Source organism: Centropristis striata, chromosome 22 (genome assembly GCF_030273125.1).
Source record: "Centropristis striata isolate RG_2023a ecotype Rhode Island chromosome 22, C.striata_1.0, whole genome shotgun sequence".
Classification (NCBI taxonomy): Eukaryota; Metazoa; Chordata; class Actinopteri; order Perciformes; family Serranidae; genus Centropristis; species Centropristis striata.
In genome coordinates, this window is record NC_081538.1 from 17686933 (window position 1) to 17708108 (window position 21176).

General features: G+C 40.6%; 1 protein-coding gene across 1 annotated transcript; it reads left to right on the plus strand.

The window, feature by feature from the left end:
* Positions 1-4587: 4587 nt before the first annotated feature.
* On the plus strand, positions 4588-21175 carry LOC131960475 (NXPE family member 3-like). The gene is made up of 6 exons (XM_059325705.1): positions 4588-4712; positions 16188-16626; positions 17217-17509; positions 19630-19700; positions 20046-20252; positions 20334-21175. The coding sequence occupies exons 1-6, from the start codon at positions 4588-4590 to the stop codon at positions 20885-20887; spliced, it is 1689 nt and encodes a 562-aa protein (XP_059181688.1). The 3' UTR covers positions 20888-21175.
* Position 21176: the final 1 nt, after the last annotated feature.

Genomic DNA, 21176 nt, shown 5'->3' on the forward strand with positions numbered 1-21176 from the left:
GGTGTAACGTTGGTTTTCCGCCCATGTACTTCTGCTGACATCACAGCAGCCTCACAACATCTGCCTGACCCAACAACAGCAGAGGTTTTCAACACCTACAGTGGCCTTCAACTGCCTGATGAATTAACCAACATTCCAGATGTGTGGGAAATTCATCTCTGTAATTATTTCTTAAACGGACTAACACCAGACATTATTTCAGCTGTCAAAATTTCCTGCATTGGTTGGAATGATGCACGTCTGCCTGAACTTCGCAGACACGCCATACATGCACATGACCAAATGCTCTCAAAGAAAAAGAAAAAAGGAAGAGGAGGACGTGGTCGACACAGGCAATGGGAAGAGAAATTCCCAAGGGATACCTGTCTCCTCTGTGGCCAACGTGGACATTGGAAACGTGAATGTCCCAACACAGTACGAGAATATGGACAACCAAATCATGGACAAAAAGGAAGAGGAGGACATGGCCGACATAAGCAATGGGGAAAGAAAATTCCAAAGGATGTTTGCTTATTCTGTGGTCATCGTGGACATTGGAAACATGAATGTCCCAATAATTCACCAAACACAATGGACAAATCGGACTGAAAATGGATGGGGGTTGTCGGAGAGGGATGGACTCCTGCTGACAAGCCAAACCAACCTGTGAGACCGGAAGAAGGTACTGCACCACACTCACACACATAATGAGCAGATTAATATACAATCTATTGAGAAATCAAACAATAGAAATACAATTACTTTAGCATATGTACAGTTCACATCTGATCATTTCAAGAAGTTTCCTCAAACACTGGTAGGACTGTCTCTGATTTGTGTTACAGCTCTGTAGTGACACTCAGCCAAACAGGCCCCCAAACTGCAGGGCAGCACCACCCCAAGACTGCTACTACTACTAACAACATGATGGGATGGGAACCTTTACCTGTGAGGAGAGATATGCATCGGTTAATTTTAATTTATATGATAGGCAACACGCCACCATACCTCAGCACTTTACTAAACTGATCACATAGTGATCAAGTGATAGCTCAATGCTCAATGTTCCCCGGACAAATACTGAATTTGGAAAAACTGCTTTCTGTTTTTCTGCTGCATCTACCTGGAACATCTTACAACATTCACTCAAACTCAACACAATTATAACTATGGACCAGTTTAAAACTATGATAACTGTGGCGTACTCTGATGCCACTGTGGGTTCTTTCAGCAGAGACACACACAGAGCGCTGAGATGATCTTATGTATATTTTATTTGTTCACAACATATTAACACACATGGTGGTCATGCCAATCACCATTGTACCAAATATGATTGGTTGAGTGACTTCGCTGATTAGACAGCAAGGTAAGGCAGCTCCACTAGGACAAACAGGACAAATCTCACAGCCCTGAATGCCTGAAGAACATGGGTTGTGATTTGGTGCTATATATTGCCTTGACTTGAAAGTTTGCAAAATGTCACACAGAGCAATGTAGTCCAATATGTTTGTCTGAGCGCTGTCTTTTGTTTCCTCCATCGTTGACATTAATCTGATAAAACGCTCTGATTTTTGTAACTTGGATCTTGTTGCACATAGACTGTACATTTTTTATTTTGATAAAAACGTTTTGTTCATATTCTAGATGTAATTATTTGTTCCTGAAAATTATAAACTTAATTTATTAAATTATATTTAAAAAAAACTTAAACTTGCTCAATACATGCTTGAGCATTCATGCAGGAAAAATATAAGCTATTGCCTACATTGACACACTACAGACTATCCAAGAAACAAATTTTTTTTAGCTGTTTATAGTTTTGTCATTTTGTAGCATTTTGACAATGTAAGCACATATTAGTGACCTGTAACCATTTAGATTAAGATAACATGAAATAGTAGTTGTGATATGTACCCTAGGGTAGTAGTGATATGTTTTGTTATTATTTAATGTATATTTTAGTTTCATAACATTTATTAATAGGTTACTTTGCTACGTGGAAACCCAACCAGCAAAGGTCACCTGCTACCCACAGCGGGGAGGGTGCCCAGGTCAAGGCAATATCGTTGACCCATGCATTGAACCAAAATTATTCCATAATAACTATTCTGACTTACATCAAGGAGTAGCACTCCTACAACAAGTAAAAAATTCTTGTTTGTTTGAAGGAATAGGATGTGAAGAACGCCACCTGCCTGCTACTCTCTCAATGACACTTTCACTGTTAAACACTCAATTATCACTTCTGTGTCAAAACAAACAAAAAAATATTTTCCAACTTAAGCCACCAGTATGAGTTGGGGTCTTAAAACACTGTATCCTTCTTGTCGAGAAAATGTCAGCTTCCTCCGAACTATACATCATAGTGATAAGTGATAAACCCCCTACTCAATCAAATGGGCATAAGATAATTATGGAATGTTTCCCCCTTGAGTACCTCACCTGTCTGCTTCACTCTTCAGAGGGACATTAGGAACATTTGGACTCCATATCTTCACTTTTCCGACTCTACAGTGGCTTCAGTACTCTCAGGTGTTGTCCTTGGCGAGTCTTTGGCTTTTTACCTGTGTCATGTTGTCATTGCACTGATAGGGTGCATGAGAGATGTAAATGTGTATCGACTGTCTAGACCAATGTTGTACTGAGTGTTGTTAGTATCACTTTGTCCTTTCAGCTAATTTTCACTGCATTGTGGATTATATTTTGCAGTAATCTGCTTCTGTGTAGTACCTATAACTTTGAAATAAATTAAGAGTATAAAGTAATATGAATTGGAGACACTACAGCACCAAAAAATATTCTCAATCACAGAGTAAATAGACTTAGTGAATCATATCACCACTGCCTGGGAGATGGAAACATATGGCCTTTAACAGGATATAGCTATTAAAGGATGACCTATTACTGGAGGTTGTCGGCTGGAAGTGCAATTTTGAACCTTAAAGTAGGCGTGACTTTTGATTTGGATGCTATGGATCCAATGCTATGGATGCTATGCCTCCAAAAGGCTCAAAACTGCTCACAGTAAACCTTTCAATCATCACAACAGTAAAGATACCGAACTGTTACAGGAAGTTGTCTAGCTGGCTAGAAGGGCTATAAACCATTCATTTTTATTAGCACACTGCACGGACCTTGAACCTTAACATAGGCGTGACTTTTTTTCCTCGTCTATGCTGTGGATCCTTATTGTCTTTTGTACAAGCCAATCTTCTGGATAATTTCTTTCTCTAAATTTAGAGAACATCTATCTTTTTGTATTCTTCTGGATCATATTCTTCAGTCTGGTGAGTTGACTTACAGGAAGATTTTTTGATGGGGATGGGATGAAAGCGTTGGACATGATGACGTGTACTCTGATCGGTTGGTTTAGTGTAAAGGGAACAAGAGAGGACGCCATTTGTGTGTTGAAAAAATCTATTTGCTCAAGGCATTGTATGTCGTTAAAAATGTTTTACTTTTGAAGGTGAATCTTATTGGTTGGTTTTTGTCTGTTTAATGATGATCCTGTTGAAGGCCAACAGTACAGTTGTTCTATGAACTTAAGGAGGGGCAAATGAGGGCTAATGAAGCATCGAGGCTTTCGTTGATATTTATGTAGGCAAGGCAAGGCAAGTTTATTTGTACAGCACAATTCAACACAAGGTAATTCAAAGTGCTTTACATAAACATTAAAAACAGCAAGACACAACTGAAAACAGTAAAAACAGTCAATTAAAACAGGGAAATAGAAATAGAAATAAGATAAAATAAGATTCAGCAGGATAAGAAAATAGATAAAATAATAAAAAGCACAAGTCAAACATTGCGTAGTTAAAAAGTAAGGGCAGTAGAGTACAGCAGATAAGGGGTCTGGATGCTTTATAGAGAGGTAGCAGATCAAGCATGTAATTTGGTTCGAGATCATTCAGTGCTTTGTAGACCAGCAGTAAGATTTTAAAATCTATCCTCTGACTCACTGGAAGCCAGTGTAGTGATTCAAGGACGGGTGTAATATGGTCCAGTTTCCTCGTGTTTATGAGGACTCTGGCGGCAGCGTTCTGGATCAGCTGCAGCTGCCTGATTGATTTTTTGTTAAGACCTGTGAAGATGCCATTGCAATAATCCAACCTACTAAGAATAAATCCATGGATAAGTTTTTCCATGTCTTGTTTGGACAGAAACCCCTTAATTCTAGCTGTGTTTTTCAGGTGTTAATAGGCAGATTTAGTGATAAGCTTTAGATGGCTGTTGAAGTTCAGGTCTGAGTCAATAATTACACCAAGATTTCTGGCTTGATTTGTAGCTGTCAATGACATAGAGCCAAGGTGAGCGCTGATCTTAGATCTTTCATTTTTAGGGCCGAAAATTATAACCTTTGTCTTCTCTGCATTTAGCTGGAGACATGTAACATATAAACAATAAGAAATGTTCTCATACTTGTGATAATGTATCAAGTTAAGTTCAGTCCTAATAATTAAAAGCCAGACATGTTACACTATTAGTGTAAAGAGGAGTTCATAAGGAGGAAATAAGGTTCTTCGAGACAACGAGGTGTAAGTTTCATTTTTATTTTTTCAATCCAGCACCAGAGGAAGTGGCCACACTGTCATGCTGCAGCCATAGATGAAGGCGATCATGAAAGCCAGAGTTTGTACAAGAAAGGAGCTTGCTGCCATTTTTCTCTTTCTGGCTGTCCTTGTCTTCACCTTTCTGCTACATAACACAGACGTTCTGAAGGTGAGAACTTGGTTTTAATGTGACTTTACATTTATTATTAGTCAGGTTTCAAGACATTGTTTTCAAACACAATGTGGCTCAGAAACCGTAATGTTCTTACAGTTAAATTATATTTTCTCTCCCAATCTTACAGCTGACTCTAGTTATAAAATAGGGCTGAAAATATCCTATACTTTAGACCAAAATAATCTATGTGTTCCTATTAATTCTTACTGAAGGCTCAAATCTTGACAAATGGGTAACACAGATGGAGTTTGAAAAAAGTTAATTGAAGGAAAACAGATGAGCACTGAGGGGATGGTGATGACCTTTTAATGGATTATTGACTTAAAAATTAATTAAAATTAAAAATGTAATTTTTTGCTCAATGTAAATGCATCAACATCAAATTAATCCGTCAGCCTTAAAATTCTTGTTGCCCTGGGCCAACAACATGAGTACTTCATATGTAACACTCACAGTCTTGAATGGTAGAATAGACCGTTGACACATAATGACACATATGAGTGTTTGTTGAAATAACCCATGAGTGCAGAGCATTCTAAAACTAGCACACATGGTTCATGTTGAAAAAAAAAGGCTTGTAGAACCTGATAATGTAATAAATTCCCGTTAATGTAATAACCCTGTTAATGTAATAAAAATCTGCACTTGAGTCCAGTGAAAATGTAATAAAACCTGATAATGTAATAACTTCCCAATAATGTAATAAAGTGCATTTCCCAATAATGTAATACACTTTTAACCAATAATGTAATAAAGTATTACATTAATGGGAGGTTATTACATTATTTGGTTAGCCTTCATTTCGCAAGTCCTGATAATGTAATAAAGTGCAGCAGACCACCCATTACTTGAGTTCAAGTGGTGATACTGTGTAGGCAACTCTAGCTCAAGAGCTCTAGCGCCACCAACAGGTCAAAGTTGAATGTTTATTAACTTTTGACCTGTTCATCCGTTTTTCACAAACGAGATATCACTGGAACGCTTGGGCCAATCCGAACTCAATGCATCCTCAATGGGGGTTTTCGGCCATATTGGATTTTCCAGCATCTTTGATTTGATCAAAAACCTTTAAAAGGCCTCTCTTATCACAAATTTTGTCTTATCTTCTCTAATCTTGGCCCAGATGATCTTCAGACCATGACACACTAATGCATTCAACATCTTCTTGAAATTCAAAGGCACTTGGCTGTGACAGCCAATCAAACTTGATGGTGAGGTCACCAAACAGGAAGTAAGCCCATTTCTCAGTAACCCTTTAGCATATCTTAACCAAACTTGGTACATATGACATCATGACATCATCATATGACTCATGACATCATCCTGGGGACACCCAAAACATCTGGTGACCTTTGACCTCTAGGGGGCCACATATTCTGTCCAATCTTCATGAAACTTAGCATATGATCTTCAGACCAAGTTGAACAAATGTGTCAAACAGCTTTTTCAAAATCAAAACCATTTGGCTCTCTGACAGCCATGATAATCTTGAGTGCAGTATCTCCAGAATGCATTGGTAAAAGTGCTTCAAATTTGGTATGAGTGTTTGTAGGGACTTAAAGATTAATTGATTTGATGACGAAGGTCAAAGGTCTCTCCGTATATGTCCTTGATGCACATGTTTCAAATTAAGCAGCTAGCTCAGTGAGCTCAGCAACATAGCAACATTTTAGCCAGTATATTGCATCCACTCTAGTTGTTTCTAGTTGTTATTATTATTACTACTATTATTGTCTTTAATCATCTCCAGTAATATATTATTACTACTAATACAAATAATCAAAAATATAGTATTACATTACAAGTATTGCATTACCTACATAGTTTTTCTAACTACATGCTGGTACCAAAGACTCATCGATAGCTGTCCAGTGTATAAAGTCCCTTGTTTTATTATAAATGTATTTTATATTCTATATTTACTTCAATTAGTCTATCTACTAAAACATGGAGGGCAAATGAGGCTTTGGTTAGTGAAGTTATTTCATATAATATTCACATTCAATAACGATAATACATTGTCTATTTGCTATTGGTTTATGGATTATACACCAGTTCAGTATATGGATGCCGAAAGAAAGTTCAAATCCATGTTGAAAATAGCCATGATGAAGATATCAACCATAAAGAAGTTCTAAAATGGTGGCTCTAAAATGAGGTTGCTTTTCTGGATAGGTTGCTTTTGTTGTGTGTTGAAATTAACTGAACAAATACAAAATTGTTGCATTTGGAGTCCACTGCCATTTGCCAGTGATATTTAAAAAGTTCAGAGCACTGTTGGTAACACTATATATTACTGGCTTTTCTTGATATAGGTTACTTTTGTTGTGTGTTGAAATTAAATAAATAAACAAATACAAAATTGTTGCATTTGGAGTTCACTGCAATTTGCCAGTGATATTTAACGAGCTCAAAACACAGTTGGTAACACTTTATTTTACAGGGTCCCTAATACAATGTATCCAACCTATGTACTTAGTAAAAAGTAAAGTGTTACTGCACTGTTTGAGCAGTGCTTTGTAGCCTAATATTGCTGTTGATTATGTGAAAATGTTCTGAAAGCACTAGGCACAAGTAGTTACATACAGGGAGTGCAGAATTATTAGGCAAATGAGTATTTTGACCACATCATCCTCTTTATGCATGTTGTCTTACTCCAAGCTGTATAGGCTCGAAAGCCTACTACCAATTAAGCATATCAGGTGATGTGCATCTCTGTAATGAGAAGGGGTGTGGTCTAATGACATCAACACCCTATATCAGGTGTGCATAATTATTAGGCAACTTCCTTTCCTTTGGCAAAATGGGTCAGAAGAGGGACTTGACAGGCTCCGAAAAGTCAAAAATAGTGAGATATATTGCAGAGGGATGCAGTACTCTTAAAATTGCCAAGCTTCTGAAGCGTGATCATCGAACAATCAAGCGCTTCATTCAAAATAGTCAACAGGGTCGCAAGAAGCGTGTGGAAACACCAAGGCGTAAAATAACTGCCCATGAACTGAGAAAAGTCAAGCGTGCAGCTGCCAAGATGCCACTTGCCACCAGTTTTGCCATATTTCAGAGCTGCAACATCACTGGAGTGCACAAAAGCACAAGGTGTGCAATACTCAGAGACATGGCCAAGGTAAGAAAGGCTGAAAAACGCCCACCACTGAACAAGACACACAAGCTGAAACGTCAAGACTGAAGAAATATCTCAAGACTGATTTTTCTAAGGTTTTATGGACTGATGAAATGCGAGTGAGTCTTGATGGGCCAGATGGATGGGCCCGTGGCTGGATCAGTAAAGGGCAGAGAGCTCCAGTCCGACTCAGACGCCAGCAAGGTGGAGGTGGGGTACTGGTATGGGCTGGTATCATCAAAGATGAGCTTGTGGGGCCTTTCCGGGTTGAGGATGGACTCAAGCTCAACTCCCAGTCCTACTGCCAGTTTCTGGAAGACACCTTCTTCAAGCAGTGGTACAGGAAGAAGTCCGCATCCTTCAAGAAAAACATGATTTTCATGCAGGACAATGCTCCATCACACGCATCCAAGTACTCCACAGCGTGGCTGGCAAGAAAGGGTCTAAAAGAAGAAAAACTAATGACATGGCCTCCTTGTTCACCTGATCTGAACCCCATAGAGAACCTGTGGTCCCTCATCAAATGTGAGATTTACAAGGAGGGAAAACAGTACACCTCTCTGAATAGTGTCTGGGAGGCTGTGGTTGCTGCTGCACGAAATGTTGATCGTGAACAGATCAAAACACTGACAGAATCCATGGATGGCAGGCTTTTGAGTGTCCTTGCAAAGAAAGGTGGCTATATTGGTCACTGATTTGTTTTTGTTTTGTTTTTGAATGTCAGAAATGTATATTTGTGAATGTTGAGCTGTTATATTGGTTTCCCTGGTGAAAATAAATAATTGAAATGGGAATATATTTGTTTTTTGTTAAGTTGCCTAATAATTATGCACAGTAATAGTCACCTGCACACACATATATCCTCCTAAAATAACTAAAACTAAAAAAGCCCCACTCCAACTTCCAAAAATATTCAGCTTTGATATTAATGAGTCTTTTGGGTTCATTAAGAACATGGTTGTTGTTCAATAATGAAATTAATCCTCAAAAATACAACTTGCCTAATAATTAATATTAACATTAACATTAATAATAATAATGGTTTGAAATACAAAATAAACCATTCCAAAAACGTATAAAAGCTGCAAGCAATGATGAAAGGGCATGTATAGTGGATGGCACCAAGGCTGGTTGAGACCAGGTTTTTTTCCTAGGTTTTAAGCCGGTTTAATGTCAATAAGAGTTCAAGTTTAACACCAGGATGCTCAAAGATCAGAATGTCAGCCAAATTCTGATGTGCAAAATAGTTTTGGAGCTATTTGGAGAGGTCTGGCAATATCACCAGACATTGAAAAATAAGTTTGCAATCCACTTATGTGAAGATATAGGAGTTAAAACACATTTTCGATATTGCACCGCCCCCTAGATGTCGAAGTTCACCAAATTGTTTCAGTGTTCCCAGGATGATGCCATGACTCTATGTACCAAGTTTGGTTAAGATATGTTAAAGGGTTGCTGAGAAATGGGCTAACTTCCTGTTTGGCGACATAGCCATTAAGTTTGATTGGTTGTCACGGCCAAGCACCTTTAGATTTCAAGAAGCTGTTGAATGCATTCGTGTGTCATGGATACCTCGTTTGTGAAAAACGGATGAACGGGTCAAAAGTTAATAAACATTCAACTTTGACCTGTTGGTGGCGCTAGAGCTCTTGAGCTAGTGTTGCCTACACAGTATCACCACTTGAACTCAAGTAATGGGTGGTCTGCTGCACTTTATTACATTATAGGGAAGTTATTACATTATCAGGACTTGCGAAATGAAGGCTAACCTGATAATGTAATAACCTCCCATTAATGTAATACTTTATTACATTATTGGTTAAAAGTGTATTACATTATTGGGAAATGCACTTTATTACATTATTGGGAAGTTATTACATTATCAGGTTTTATTACATTTTCAGTGCAAGTGCAGATTTTTATTACATTAACAGGGTTATTACATTAACGGGAATTTATTACATTATCAGGTTCTACAAGGCTGCAAAACCACTGACCTAGGTCTAGGGCAAAAACCTTGTGATTAGACGTTATAAAATGCAGTTTAAACAGTAAATAAATGTACATAAATGGAAGAAGTGAAGCAGTTACGAGGATGATGTGACTACCGTAAGTTATGTAAAAATGTATTTACTTTTGTTTTCACACGGCACATGAACCCCGTTCTCCTGGGTTAAAGTTCTGCTGTGACAATAGTGTGCTGATGAAGCATTGGTTAGTATTTTCTTCATTTAGCGTATGCTACTGTTGGGTATTTAGGATGCCTCTTTTATGAATAAATGATAACTTGCACAGGTTGTCAAATATGTAAAAAAAAATTAAAAAGTATGTTATCATAAATGCTATCCCTCCCATAAGGATATCAAATATGTAAGGATGAACCTGAGCAACATTTGTGTATGTCATGGTTCAAAAGTGTGATTAGATAGCTATCAGAATTATTAATAATTATCATGAATAATTATTGATTATAATAAATGATATGACTTGATTTACTCTAAGTCACCTCGGAAAGGGGCACCACTCTGTAAAACAGAAAAATATAGCCAATTCACCTAAATCAGTCTCATAAAGTTACTAAATTCTCAATTTGAAACACTGATTATTAATTAACTTAATAATTATATCAAATTACCACATTTCTATTTAGTAGTGTTTGAATTTTCATAGAATAGGTTGACATATCGTTCACAGAGTACAACATTAAATGAACAGCATTTATATTCCAGAAAGATATTTATTCTAAATAAACAAGTAAAGCAAATGAAAAGCATACAATCTATGGAGTATAGAGAGCTACAAAGTGTAATCTGAAATTATCTACAGTGTAAGCTCTGCGAAAAAGGAAGAGTGAGTGAGTGAGTGAGTGAGTGAGTGAGTGAGAGTGTGTGTGTGTGTGTGTGTGTGTGAAGCTACATGTCGTAAATACCACAAGGTAGTGTTGGGGGAGAAATGGCATTTTCCTGCCGTGGAGGACAATGGCCATGTGCTGCTGGGCAGCTTCTACAAACCTGTGTGTTTGTTAAGAGCCAATTAAAAGTATATTGTATGTAAATCAGTGTGTGAGCCAATCAAAGAAGTTAGTAAAGTTACTTTACATGTATGACTTAATGTCATACATGTAAAAAAAAAAAAAAAAAAAAAAACATACAACCTCAAATGATGTGGCTACACAAATATTACAACAATTGTGCTGTTAAACCAAAGAAATGGAGAGAGGCTTTTATTTTGAAAGCAAGAAGTACTGCGCATCCCTGCATGAGGTGAGAGGCTGAGAAGGACATATTGCAGCTGTTGGAGACAGAAGCTGATTTCAAGAGGGACTTTGATTGCTGGCCATTTCCAGGGATGCCACTTGAGCGAAAATGGTTTTATGTTGTTATTTGTTGCAAGTTGAATACGTATTTGATTGTAAAATGCTATTGTAGTTCATTTCTAAATTCTGTGTTCTTATGTTAATGTTAGGTTAATGTGATGGCATGATAGTAGTAGTGAGTGTTATGCCCAGCACATTAGAGGGCACAACCAAACAAAAGGGAGGACCACGCAGCTGCCAGGTAAAGTAATTCGCACATCTATTTAAGGAAAAACAACCAACTTTTAAGTGTACAACAGTGATGAAAATCCTAAAGGAACCAAAAGAACCAAGCAAATATAACCCAAAACCAAACAAAGCCACCCCTGGGAGCACCAGCCATCCCAGAGGGAGAAAGAGGCCGCCATCTTGGATCCACCAAGCCTATATAGGTGAGCAGCAGGTGAAGTAAATCCCCCCAACAAGGAGGGAGGAGCTGGCCAGCAGGATCAGCAAGAGATAAACACAGGCAGGGCAAGCAACAGCAGCAGCCCAAGGGCCATCACACACACCCCCCCGCCTGAACCCCAACCTCTCCAGGAACATCGCCCTGAGAACACCCCTGTGAGGAATCAGACTGAGCAGGCCCAACCTCCTCTCGTGAGTTCACTCTGCTCATTGCCTGAGTGACAACACACGCAGGGAAAATGTTGGGGTGCTGCCTTGCACACTCATCCAGAGACCCAGAGCACCCCATCGACTCTGTAACCACCAGCGGTGGTGCAACATCTCCCCACACTCGTGCGCCAGCCAAATCGTTGCCCATGACAACATCCACCCCATCCATAGGAAAAAAACTACGCACCCCCATGACCACTTCACCTTCAACCAGGTCAGAAAATAAGTTCAGGCGGTGCAACGGCACCAACACAGGAACTAAACTAATACCAAGCACAGGAGTTGTATCACCGGTGTCTGACCCCGATGAAAACGGCAACACCCCCTCCAGGACAAAGCTCTGGCTCGCTCCTGTGTCTCGCAAAATCCTAACTGGTTTCCTCTCCCCCTTACCCATAGACACAAACCCATCCCTCATAAAAGGAGCATAAGACTCATCAACTTCCTGGGGTCCCCCCATAGCCTGTCTGCAGGGCCACCTTTGGTCCCGAAATGACGACGCTGAGGCAACAAAACCAACAGATTTCGCATACACAGAACCAACAGACCCATTTGACCTTTGTTCTGGCTTGGACAGTGGACACTCTCCCTTCCAGTGACCCTTGTTCCTGCACAAATGACAGACCTTATTAGGATCAAATTTCCCCATCTGTGCCAGGGACACTTCTGACACTGGCCTGAGAGACCTGCTGAGTCCCCACAAACTTGCCCGGACCCGACCTCCCACTTTCTTCCTGCACGCCATTAGCCCCAAACCTACGCCACTCTGAACTACCAGCATGAATCAGCACATAGTCATCTGCCAAAACGGCAGCTTCCGAAGCTGACTTAACCCTGCACTCATTAATGTATACGGCAATGTGATGAGGAACAGAGTTTTTCAATTGTTCTAACACAATGAGATCACAAAGACCATTAAAACTATCCACATCAGAGGCTGAACACCAACGTGCAAAATGGCCCGAAATGTCACGAACAAACTCAACATGAGTTTGTCTTTCACCCCTCTTCCAGCCCCGAAATCTCTGCCTATAAGCCTCCGGGACCAGTTCATAAGCCTTCAGCACCGCAGCCTTCACTTTTGAGTAAATTTTGCCATCCACAGGACTAAGGGCAGAATATGCTTCCTGAGCCTTACCTGTGAACACACACTGCAGCATCAAAGTTCTATCAATGTCAGGACACCCCCTGGCATCAGCCACACGCTCAAACAAAGAAAAGAACGTGTCCGGGTCCCTTTCATTGAATTTGGGCAACAGACTCAAATTACCAGCAACATCAAAACCAGAAAAACTACCAGCTTGGCCTGGCACACCAGCCCCTAAGAGAGACGCACTAGCCTTCCCCTCTCTTAACAACTCCAGTTTCATTTGTTCAACTTTTAATCTCTCCCTTTCCAAGGCTACTTGCACATCTGCCTCCCTTGCCTTCTGTGTCTACTCTGCCTGCAGCCTTTCATGCTCCAACTGAAACCGCAACCTTTCCTTTTCCATCTCTGCCTTCTCCTTCTCCAGCTGCATATATTGGTCAAACGACAGCTTCTCAAAAACCTCTGGAAGCTTCCCACCAGGAGTAGGTTTACTCTGCTCAAGCTCTAAAACCCCCCCTGACACTAGCAGCCCCTCAACAATGACCCTCAGATCAGCTTTTTTAGGCACATGCTCCGGCTTCTCCCAACCAAAATGCACAGCTAAGTCAACTAAATCCGTCTTAGCAAACTGAGACAACGTACCGCGTCCTGGCCGCTTCAAAAACTCAGCAACCAACGGATTCCTGTGCTCCTTCGACATGATGCAGACAACCAAACAATTCAACCAGTCGAGACCCCGTGCCCACAGCACAACCCGAGAAACGAACCACAGTGCAGTAGTCACCCAAAGCACCACCACAGAGAGGGTTTACATGAAAAGGAGCCTCCTCCCTAACTGCCTAACCATAAGCTAAATAACTGAACCCTAGTCTTCATGTGTTGTACTGCTGGCGGGAACTTATACACCTAGAGCCCGCTTGCATTTGGGGAAGACAAACAGCCTTCAGCCAAAGCTACGGATGGTGCCCCCGAGACAATTGCTACTAACCACACGGACAACACACAAAAATAGCAAAGAGCCCTGGAAAATAACAAACCCAGCAATCCCCTCTAACCAGGAAAAGCTGCTACAGCCTATGTGGAGGAACTACAGATGCCCCAGCCAGAATAGAACTGACCATCAACAACCCTCCCTGCAGCCACACTCTGTGTAACCACATGCCCCATGCACTACCACAACTCACCGGGCCCAAGAACCAGAGACCACAGCAACCAAACACAGAAACAACCAGCTACCATAGGCCTCCCACAAACTCAGTTTCACACAAACTACTAACCAAAAACCCCAGATGCAACATAGGACGAGCCCCCATTTATTATGCCCAGCACATTAGAGGGCACAACCAAACAAAAGGGAGGACCACGCAGCTGCCAGGTAAAGTAATTCACACATTTATTTAAGGAAAAACAACCAACTTTTAAGTGTACAACAGTGATGAAAATCTTAAAGGAACCAAAAGAACCAAGCAAATATAACCCAAAACCAAACAAAGCCACCCCTGGGAGCACCAGCCATCCCAGAGGGAGAAAGAGGCCGCCATCTTGGATCCACCAAGCCTATATAGGTGAGCAGCAGGTGAAGTAAATCCCCCCAACGAGGTGGGAGGAGCTGGCCAGCAGCATCTGCAAGAGATAAACACGGGCAGGGCAAGCAACAGCAGCAGCCCAAGGGCCATCACTGTAATAACTGTTTGGAGTAATGTTGGCTTAGTGAAATTAATTTAAGGCTTAATGGTAACTTTATATTTGTGTATATTTGATGTACGGCAGTTTGAGTAATTACAGTATTTTTCAACCTTAATTGCTTAATTGAAACTTAAGAACTAAATAAAAGAAAGAAGACAGAAGAAGCGTTTGAGTTGATTACGTTACACCCTGTAGATGGTTAAGGCCTTTTTCAAGTTTGGGCAGAAGTAAAGTGAAATCCCCTAAGAACTTGACCTCAATTATATTTGAAACACACATAACCAAATCATTGATTACAGGTCAAATACTTTGTACTTAAGTCCTTGCTGATTTTCTTATCCAATCCCATTTACATTACTCACAGTCCAGTTGAGAAAAGGATGACATCCTTTCAGAGACAGCGCAGGAAGAAGGTTTGGTTTCAATAATTAATTAATAATAATATATTAAGTTTCGCTTGTCCTTGTTTGTTGAGGAAGTCTTCTTTGGCAGTTGCAATGAACGTATGTTTAATAGTCTAACCTTTAGCGCAGATAAAGACTGGGAGTTGTTTCAGAATTCCTTGTTGAAAAATGAAAATGTATGCAGAAGGGCCTCCAACCTGAGATGCAGAGGTGCTCTGCAGGAGTTGAGGAAGAGGGGGAGGGGTCTCTGGGGGACGCAGACCTCTGTGTCCCTCTGGCAGGTCAGTGGAGAGGCATCCTGGCAGGAAGGGTCTCTGGCTGTGTTCCTTCCCATATGATCAAAATGGAGGGGACATGCCATTTTGAGAGTTGGATGACAATGCTGATGCATTTTAATCCACATCAGTTCAAGCCCACAAATGAAACCAAGATTCACACGTGCGGGATCACAACACTACTTAGCCTAGCAAACTTAGCTAACTCAACCATGCTGTCATGCTACAGCGCAGACTATGCCTCATGTGACTTGAGAAGAAACAAAATATACCATTTATATCTACATTGTATGAATGATACTGTATGTGCATAGTAGTTACGCATTGCACATGTGTTATAAAAAGTTTTGGGGTAAGTCAATGACCACCAGCAGATGGCAGTTTGTTTTGAAAAGATCCATACAAGAGCTTTATACACTGAAAAAAGAACCAACTTATTAGAATTGTTTCATTTGGTAACACCTAAATGAATTAAGTTCTTTCAAATTAATTTAATAAGTTAGATTAACACAATTGATTTTAAATTAATTTGAAAGAACTTAATTCATTTAGGTGTTACCAAATGAAACAATTCAATTAAGTTGGTTCAACTATTTTCTTTTTTCAGTGTATTAAAAAAAACAGTCTATACCTCCACCACCACATACCACCCCACTGCTCATGCAGCCTCTGTGTCCTGTCGTAAGGGCCACAGGGGAAGTTGGAAAGGTCGAAATTCCTGCAGCTAACAGATATGGAAAAATAAAAAAAACACTATATTTAAAATTTATTGCATTCACGAATCACGATCATAGAATTGCCCAGGCCTAGATCAACAGTTCCTAATTATGCATTTTGTGCTTATCTGTTTTCCATATTTTGTTAATTTGCTCTCAGTGCATTTGTTTGATGTATCTTTGTCACCATCTCTCTCCTGCTAGTCTCCGGCTAGGAATAAAGGGAACTCCACCATCATCATCCCGAAAGTCTCCACTGAGCCTGACATGCATCACAGCTTCTGCACCTTCCAGCCACGATCACCTGAGGATGCTCTGGAGGAACTCCTCCTACTAGACTCCATTGCTTGGCCTGAAGCTCCACCTCTGTCAGATCCTCTTTCCCTGGATCAGACCAGTGATCCAGCTCACAGCACCTTCACCATTCTCCCAGGGAGGACAGGAGGACAGTGGCATGTCGGCGATCAGCTGGAGATTATTATCAAAATGTCTGATTTCCATGGCCGTCCCAAGAAGTCTGGGAGAGACTTCTTGGTGGCCCGCCTGCACAATCAGAAGCTTGGTGCTGGTGTGGTTGGGCAAGTGATGGATCATCTCAATGGCAGCTACTCTGCTGTTTTCTCTTTACTCTGGGAAGGAGACGCACAGGTTGAGGTGATGCTGAAAACTAGTTTTTGATTTATCTTCTAACTGATTAATCACTTAACCCTGTCCCCCAAACAAAATTTTACAGTTAACTTTGATGAAATTAAAATATACTGTAAACAGTAAAGACGAAAACACACATTGCCCAGTGGCAGTAACCCATCAATCATATGGTAGCCATGTTCGAAACCATACCCTGCTTTATCATCTATTTTACTTGAAATGGGACCATAATTTACTAAATGAGCATCATGCTGTAATGAAGAAGATTTGAAACTCACGAGTGATTTCATTATGAGAATGTGGTGAGATAATAAATCAAGTGAGAATTTGGATCATATTCCTATTGACTTACATAGAAACTGACTTCTGTATGGAACGAGTGAAGTCGCCCCCTGATGGCCATCACAAAGAATGCAGGTTTAAGGCACTTCCTCATTGGCTTCACTGTTCAGGTCCATAGACAATTCTCCAGTGATAGAAGACCAATCTAATTTACAAAGAAGTAAATCTTTATAAATGTCTTTATTTGTCTGTGAGTGAGAATGTGAATGAATGTCATTGGTCTTATTGACAACTCTGGTTCTCTTTCCAATCAGGTGATGCTGGTTCACCCTCGTGAGGCTATTCAAGTGCTGAACAGGTTGAACAGTGAACAGCCTGACAGGATTTACTTCAAAAGTGTCTTCCAATCTGGCTCACTTTCTGAAACGACTTTCTGTAATGTGTGCCTACGTCCAACCCAGCCATTGTGCAACTACACTGACCTCCGTACAGGCGAACCTTGGTTCTGCTACAAGCCAAAAAATTTGAGTTGTGATGCCAGGATCAACCATGCTATGGGAGGAATCAAACAAAACCTCAAGGCCAATGAGAACAAACTCTTTCAAAGGTGAGGTCTTAGAAAGACAGGACTGGCATATTGTGGGACTTCTAATAAATACATACCAGTGTGTATCTCCTTGGTGGGAAGTTTTTTAGAGATAAAACAAATCAAATTTTGTTGTAAATGAATTTTTCTTTCCTTTTTTAAATTTTGGATCTGGGTTTTTCGGAAATTTCAAGATGGACACATTTTTTGCCACGACAAGGCAGCACAGCAAGCTTTGGCTAAAGTGCTCACAAACAGTTATCTATTTATGTAGTAGTAGTAGTAGTTGTAGTAGTAGTACAGTTGTGTATAATATTCACTCTCCTCTAACCTCTAGTTGGTCTCAACCAAGTCAAGAGGAGAATATCTGTCCAAAACAGTGAAGTAGTGGGGCGTAAAACCAGGACAATGAGCAGAAAGTTGCTGCAATATCTGTAAAGCTGAGGGCAGCTGCAAAGTCAGCTGATGATTATCTAATGGTTCATCACTGCCTGCAACTCACTGCATCTTAACATGTTCTTTGCTCTTATCTTGTATGTACAGTGGTACGTGAACCCTTTGAAATTACCTAGCTTTATGCATTTATTTGTAAAATGTGATCTGATCTGCATCTCAGTCCCAAGTATACCACACAACCATTTCTAATAGTTCATGTCTTTATTGAACACATCCATGATACATTCATATTTCTGTTGTAAAAATTAAGTGAACCCTTTGGCTAATGACTCCATCAAGAGCTAATTGGAGTCAGGAGTTAGCAAACCTGGAGTCCAATCAATGAAACAAGATTTGAGTCATTGAGTGAGGTGTAGAGCTAGCCTGGGTATACCCATACTGCCTTGCGCGCTCGATTTCATTTCGAACCTCCAGGCAGTCTGGAAACCAGGGCCGTTTCTTAGCCCATTTTTGTCTCAAAGTAGAGATGCTAGAGGGCTAGTCCGGCTATGTAAACATCCATTTCTGTCGCTCTACACACGTTATCTGGTATAACTGATACGATTGGCTAAGAGATACTTACAGACGCTTTTGATAGACATTCATAGCGCCCAATAAACGGTTCTGGAGGATCGTAAACCAGAAACTTATGAGTTTGTTGTTCACAAGAAGCATCTGCTGATGTGAACCATGCCTCGTAAAAAGGGGATCTCCAAGAACTACGATCAAGAATTGTTCATTTGCATCGGACTTCAGTCCACAGTTAGACAAATTGTCCAAAGATGGAGATGACAAGTACTGTGGCTACTCTCCCTACAAGTGTGTGCCAAGCCTAGTTCACTCAAAGACTTTAAGCAATCATCGGCAGTGGTTAACATATCTGTTCATGAGTCTATACGCAAAAGATTGAACAGGTCATGGCAGGACACCACGGAGGAAGCTACTGCTTTCTGAAAAAGGCATCACTGCACTCCTGAAGTTTGCCAAAAAAACTCCTTTAGACTCCACAACGCTACTGGGAAAATGTTTGGTGGACTGATGAAACTGAGGTTGAATTGTTCAGGAAGAACATGCAGCACTATGCATAGCATAAAACGGGCACCGCTTACCAACATGAGGACATCATCCCAACGGTGAAGTAGATGGAGGGAGCATCTTGATTTGGGGCTGCTTCGCTGCCTCAGGCAGCATCATTGCCATCATTGAGGGGAAAATGTATTCCCAAGTTTATCAGTCCCAAGTAAAGACAAACGCAATGTGCTTGTCTTTACTTGGGACTAAGATTCAGTTCAGATCACATTTTATGAGAAATTAAAACAGAAAACCAGGTAAATTCAAAAGGTTCACATACTTTTTCTTGCCACTGTATGTTGATGTTGTAGCCTGGTAAGACCATCCTATCACATAGAGCTTGGCCTTTTTTAAAGCTAGCATTCACGTTTGTTTTTTCGGGAGCTTCCATTTCTGTTTGGCAAGCAGCATCCTTTATATATTGCATCATCATCCACAACACAGTCCCTGATTGGCCAGTTTTGCTGTGGTCTGTGCTGTGGTCCCAGATTGGCTCGGGTACATTTTAATTTCCTGAAATGTGGTAGAACTGGGGAAAGGCCACTGTCACGTAGAACCAACAGTGATGTTGAGCTCCTGTGATAGGAGGTAGTGTGTGTGTTAGAGGTATTTTATTAAATGTGCTTTTTTTTCAGTGGCATCAACTTGAAAGTCTCCATTCAGACTTCAGGACCGGCCAGTGTTACTGTGTTGCCTAAAAAGCAAGGTAAAGCATAATTTTCTACCTGCCACCAGTGCCTATAGTCAAAATAATTAAAAATGGAGTGTGCTACATACAATGGAATTAGACAGGCAAAAACACATGGGGAAAAAGTATTGCTTTTGTGTAGAATTCTTTTATAGAGAGAGTTTGGCCCAAGTGTGCTTAGTATATGGAGCATATGGCTAAACGTTCATGAATGTGGCAACCACAGTTAGAAGTGAATCTAGTCCCTCAGAAGTAAGGATAGTCCATAAGAAATAAATACAGCCATTTTAAGGTTTGGTTTTGGTCTTTTTATGTTGACAATAACAAAAACTTAAAATGACTCCACTTTTAACTCGCTTTCAGATCAATCAGAGGTGAAGAGCAGCATTGTGACATCTGGACCCTCTGGCTATTACTACCAGGGTGTGTGGCGAGCACTAGATGGCACCACAGTTCACCAGTTCAACAATGCCTCTGCCATCACTCAGTGTCTGAAAGGCAAAGTGGTCCACATGTATGGAGATTCCACTGTCAGGCAGTTTTATGAATACCTCAACGCAGCACTACCAGGTATCTACCACAGGGATTTCTGGAAACACTTTGATTTTTCTACCACTGCAGCTTCATCTGTTCTCTCTGTAATACTTTCAGATCTTAAGGAGTTTGACCTGCACAGCCCAAAACAAGCTGGACCTTACATCTCCTTGGACTATGCAAACAACATCTTGGTGACGTCCCGCTTCCATGGTCCTCCGATCCGTATCGTTGTTGTCTCAACCAGTGAGCTTCGATATATTGCCAATGAACTGGATGGTGTCATCGGAGGCACCAACACTGTTGTAGTTTTTGGCGTCTGGGCTCACTTTGCCACTTTTCCCATGGAGATCTACATCCGGCGGCTGCAGAACATCCGCAGGGCGGTGGTGCGGCTGCTGGACAGGTCTCCAGGTACGCTGGTCATCATCCGGACAGGAAACCTCAAAGCTTTGTCGCTTCATGGGTCGTTAACCAACAGTGACTGGCTCTCACTGCAGTGTAACAATGTGCTGAGAACCATGTTCAAAGGACTGAATGTTCATCTGATCGATGCCTGGGAGATGGTCCTCGCCCACCACCTGCCACACAACCTCCACCCACCACGTCCCATTATTAAGAATATGGTGAACATTCTCTTGTCACACATATGCCCACAAAAGGGCGGCTAGATGGGGTTGATTGGTGGGTGGGGGTATTAAAGGACATGGTGAGTGTACACGTTATATCCTTGTTACTACCAAGTGATTTAACTGATAAATTGGTGGAAAGTGTCTTCTTTAAACCTTTTCCTGTTTTATTTACTCATTAATGTATACATTTTGTCACTGTGATTAAATGGGGAAAAAAGAAGTAAAGTACATCACTGTTACACCACAGTAATTTTATAATCTCATTCTCACAGAAATAAATTGTGATTACAAGCTGTCATGTTTAGGCTTGGTAAATCATTGATACGTG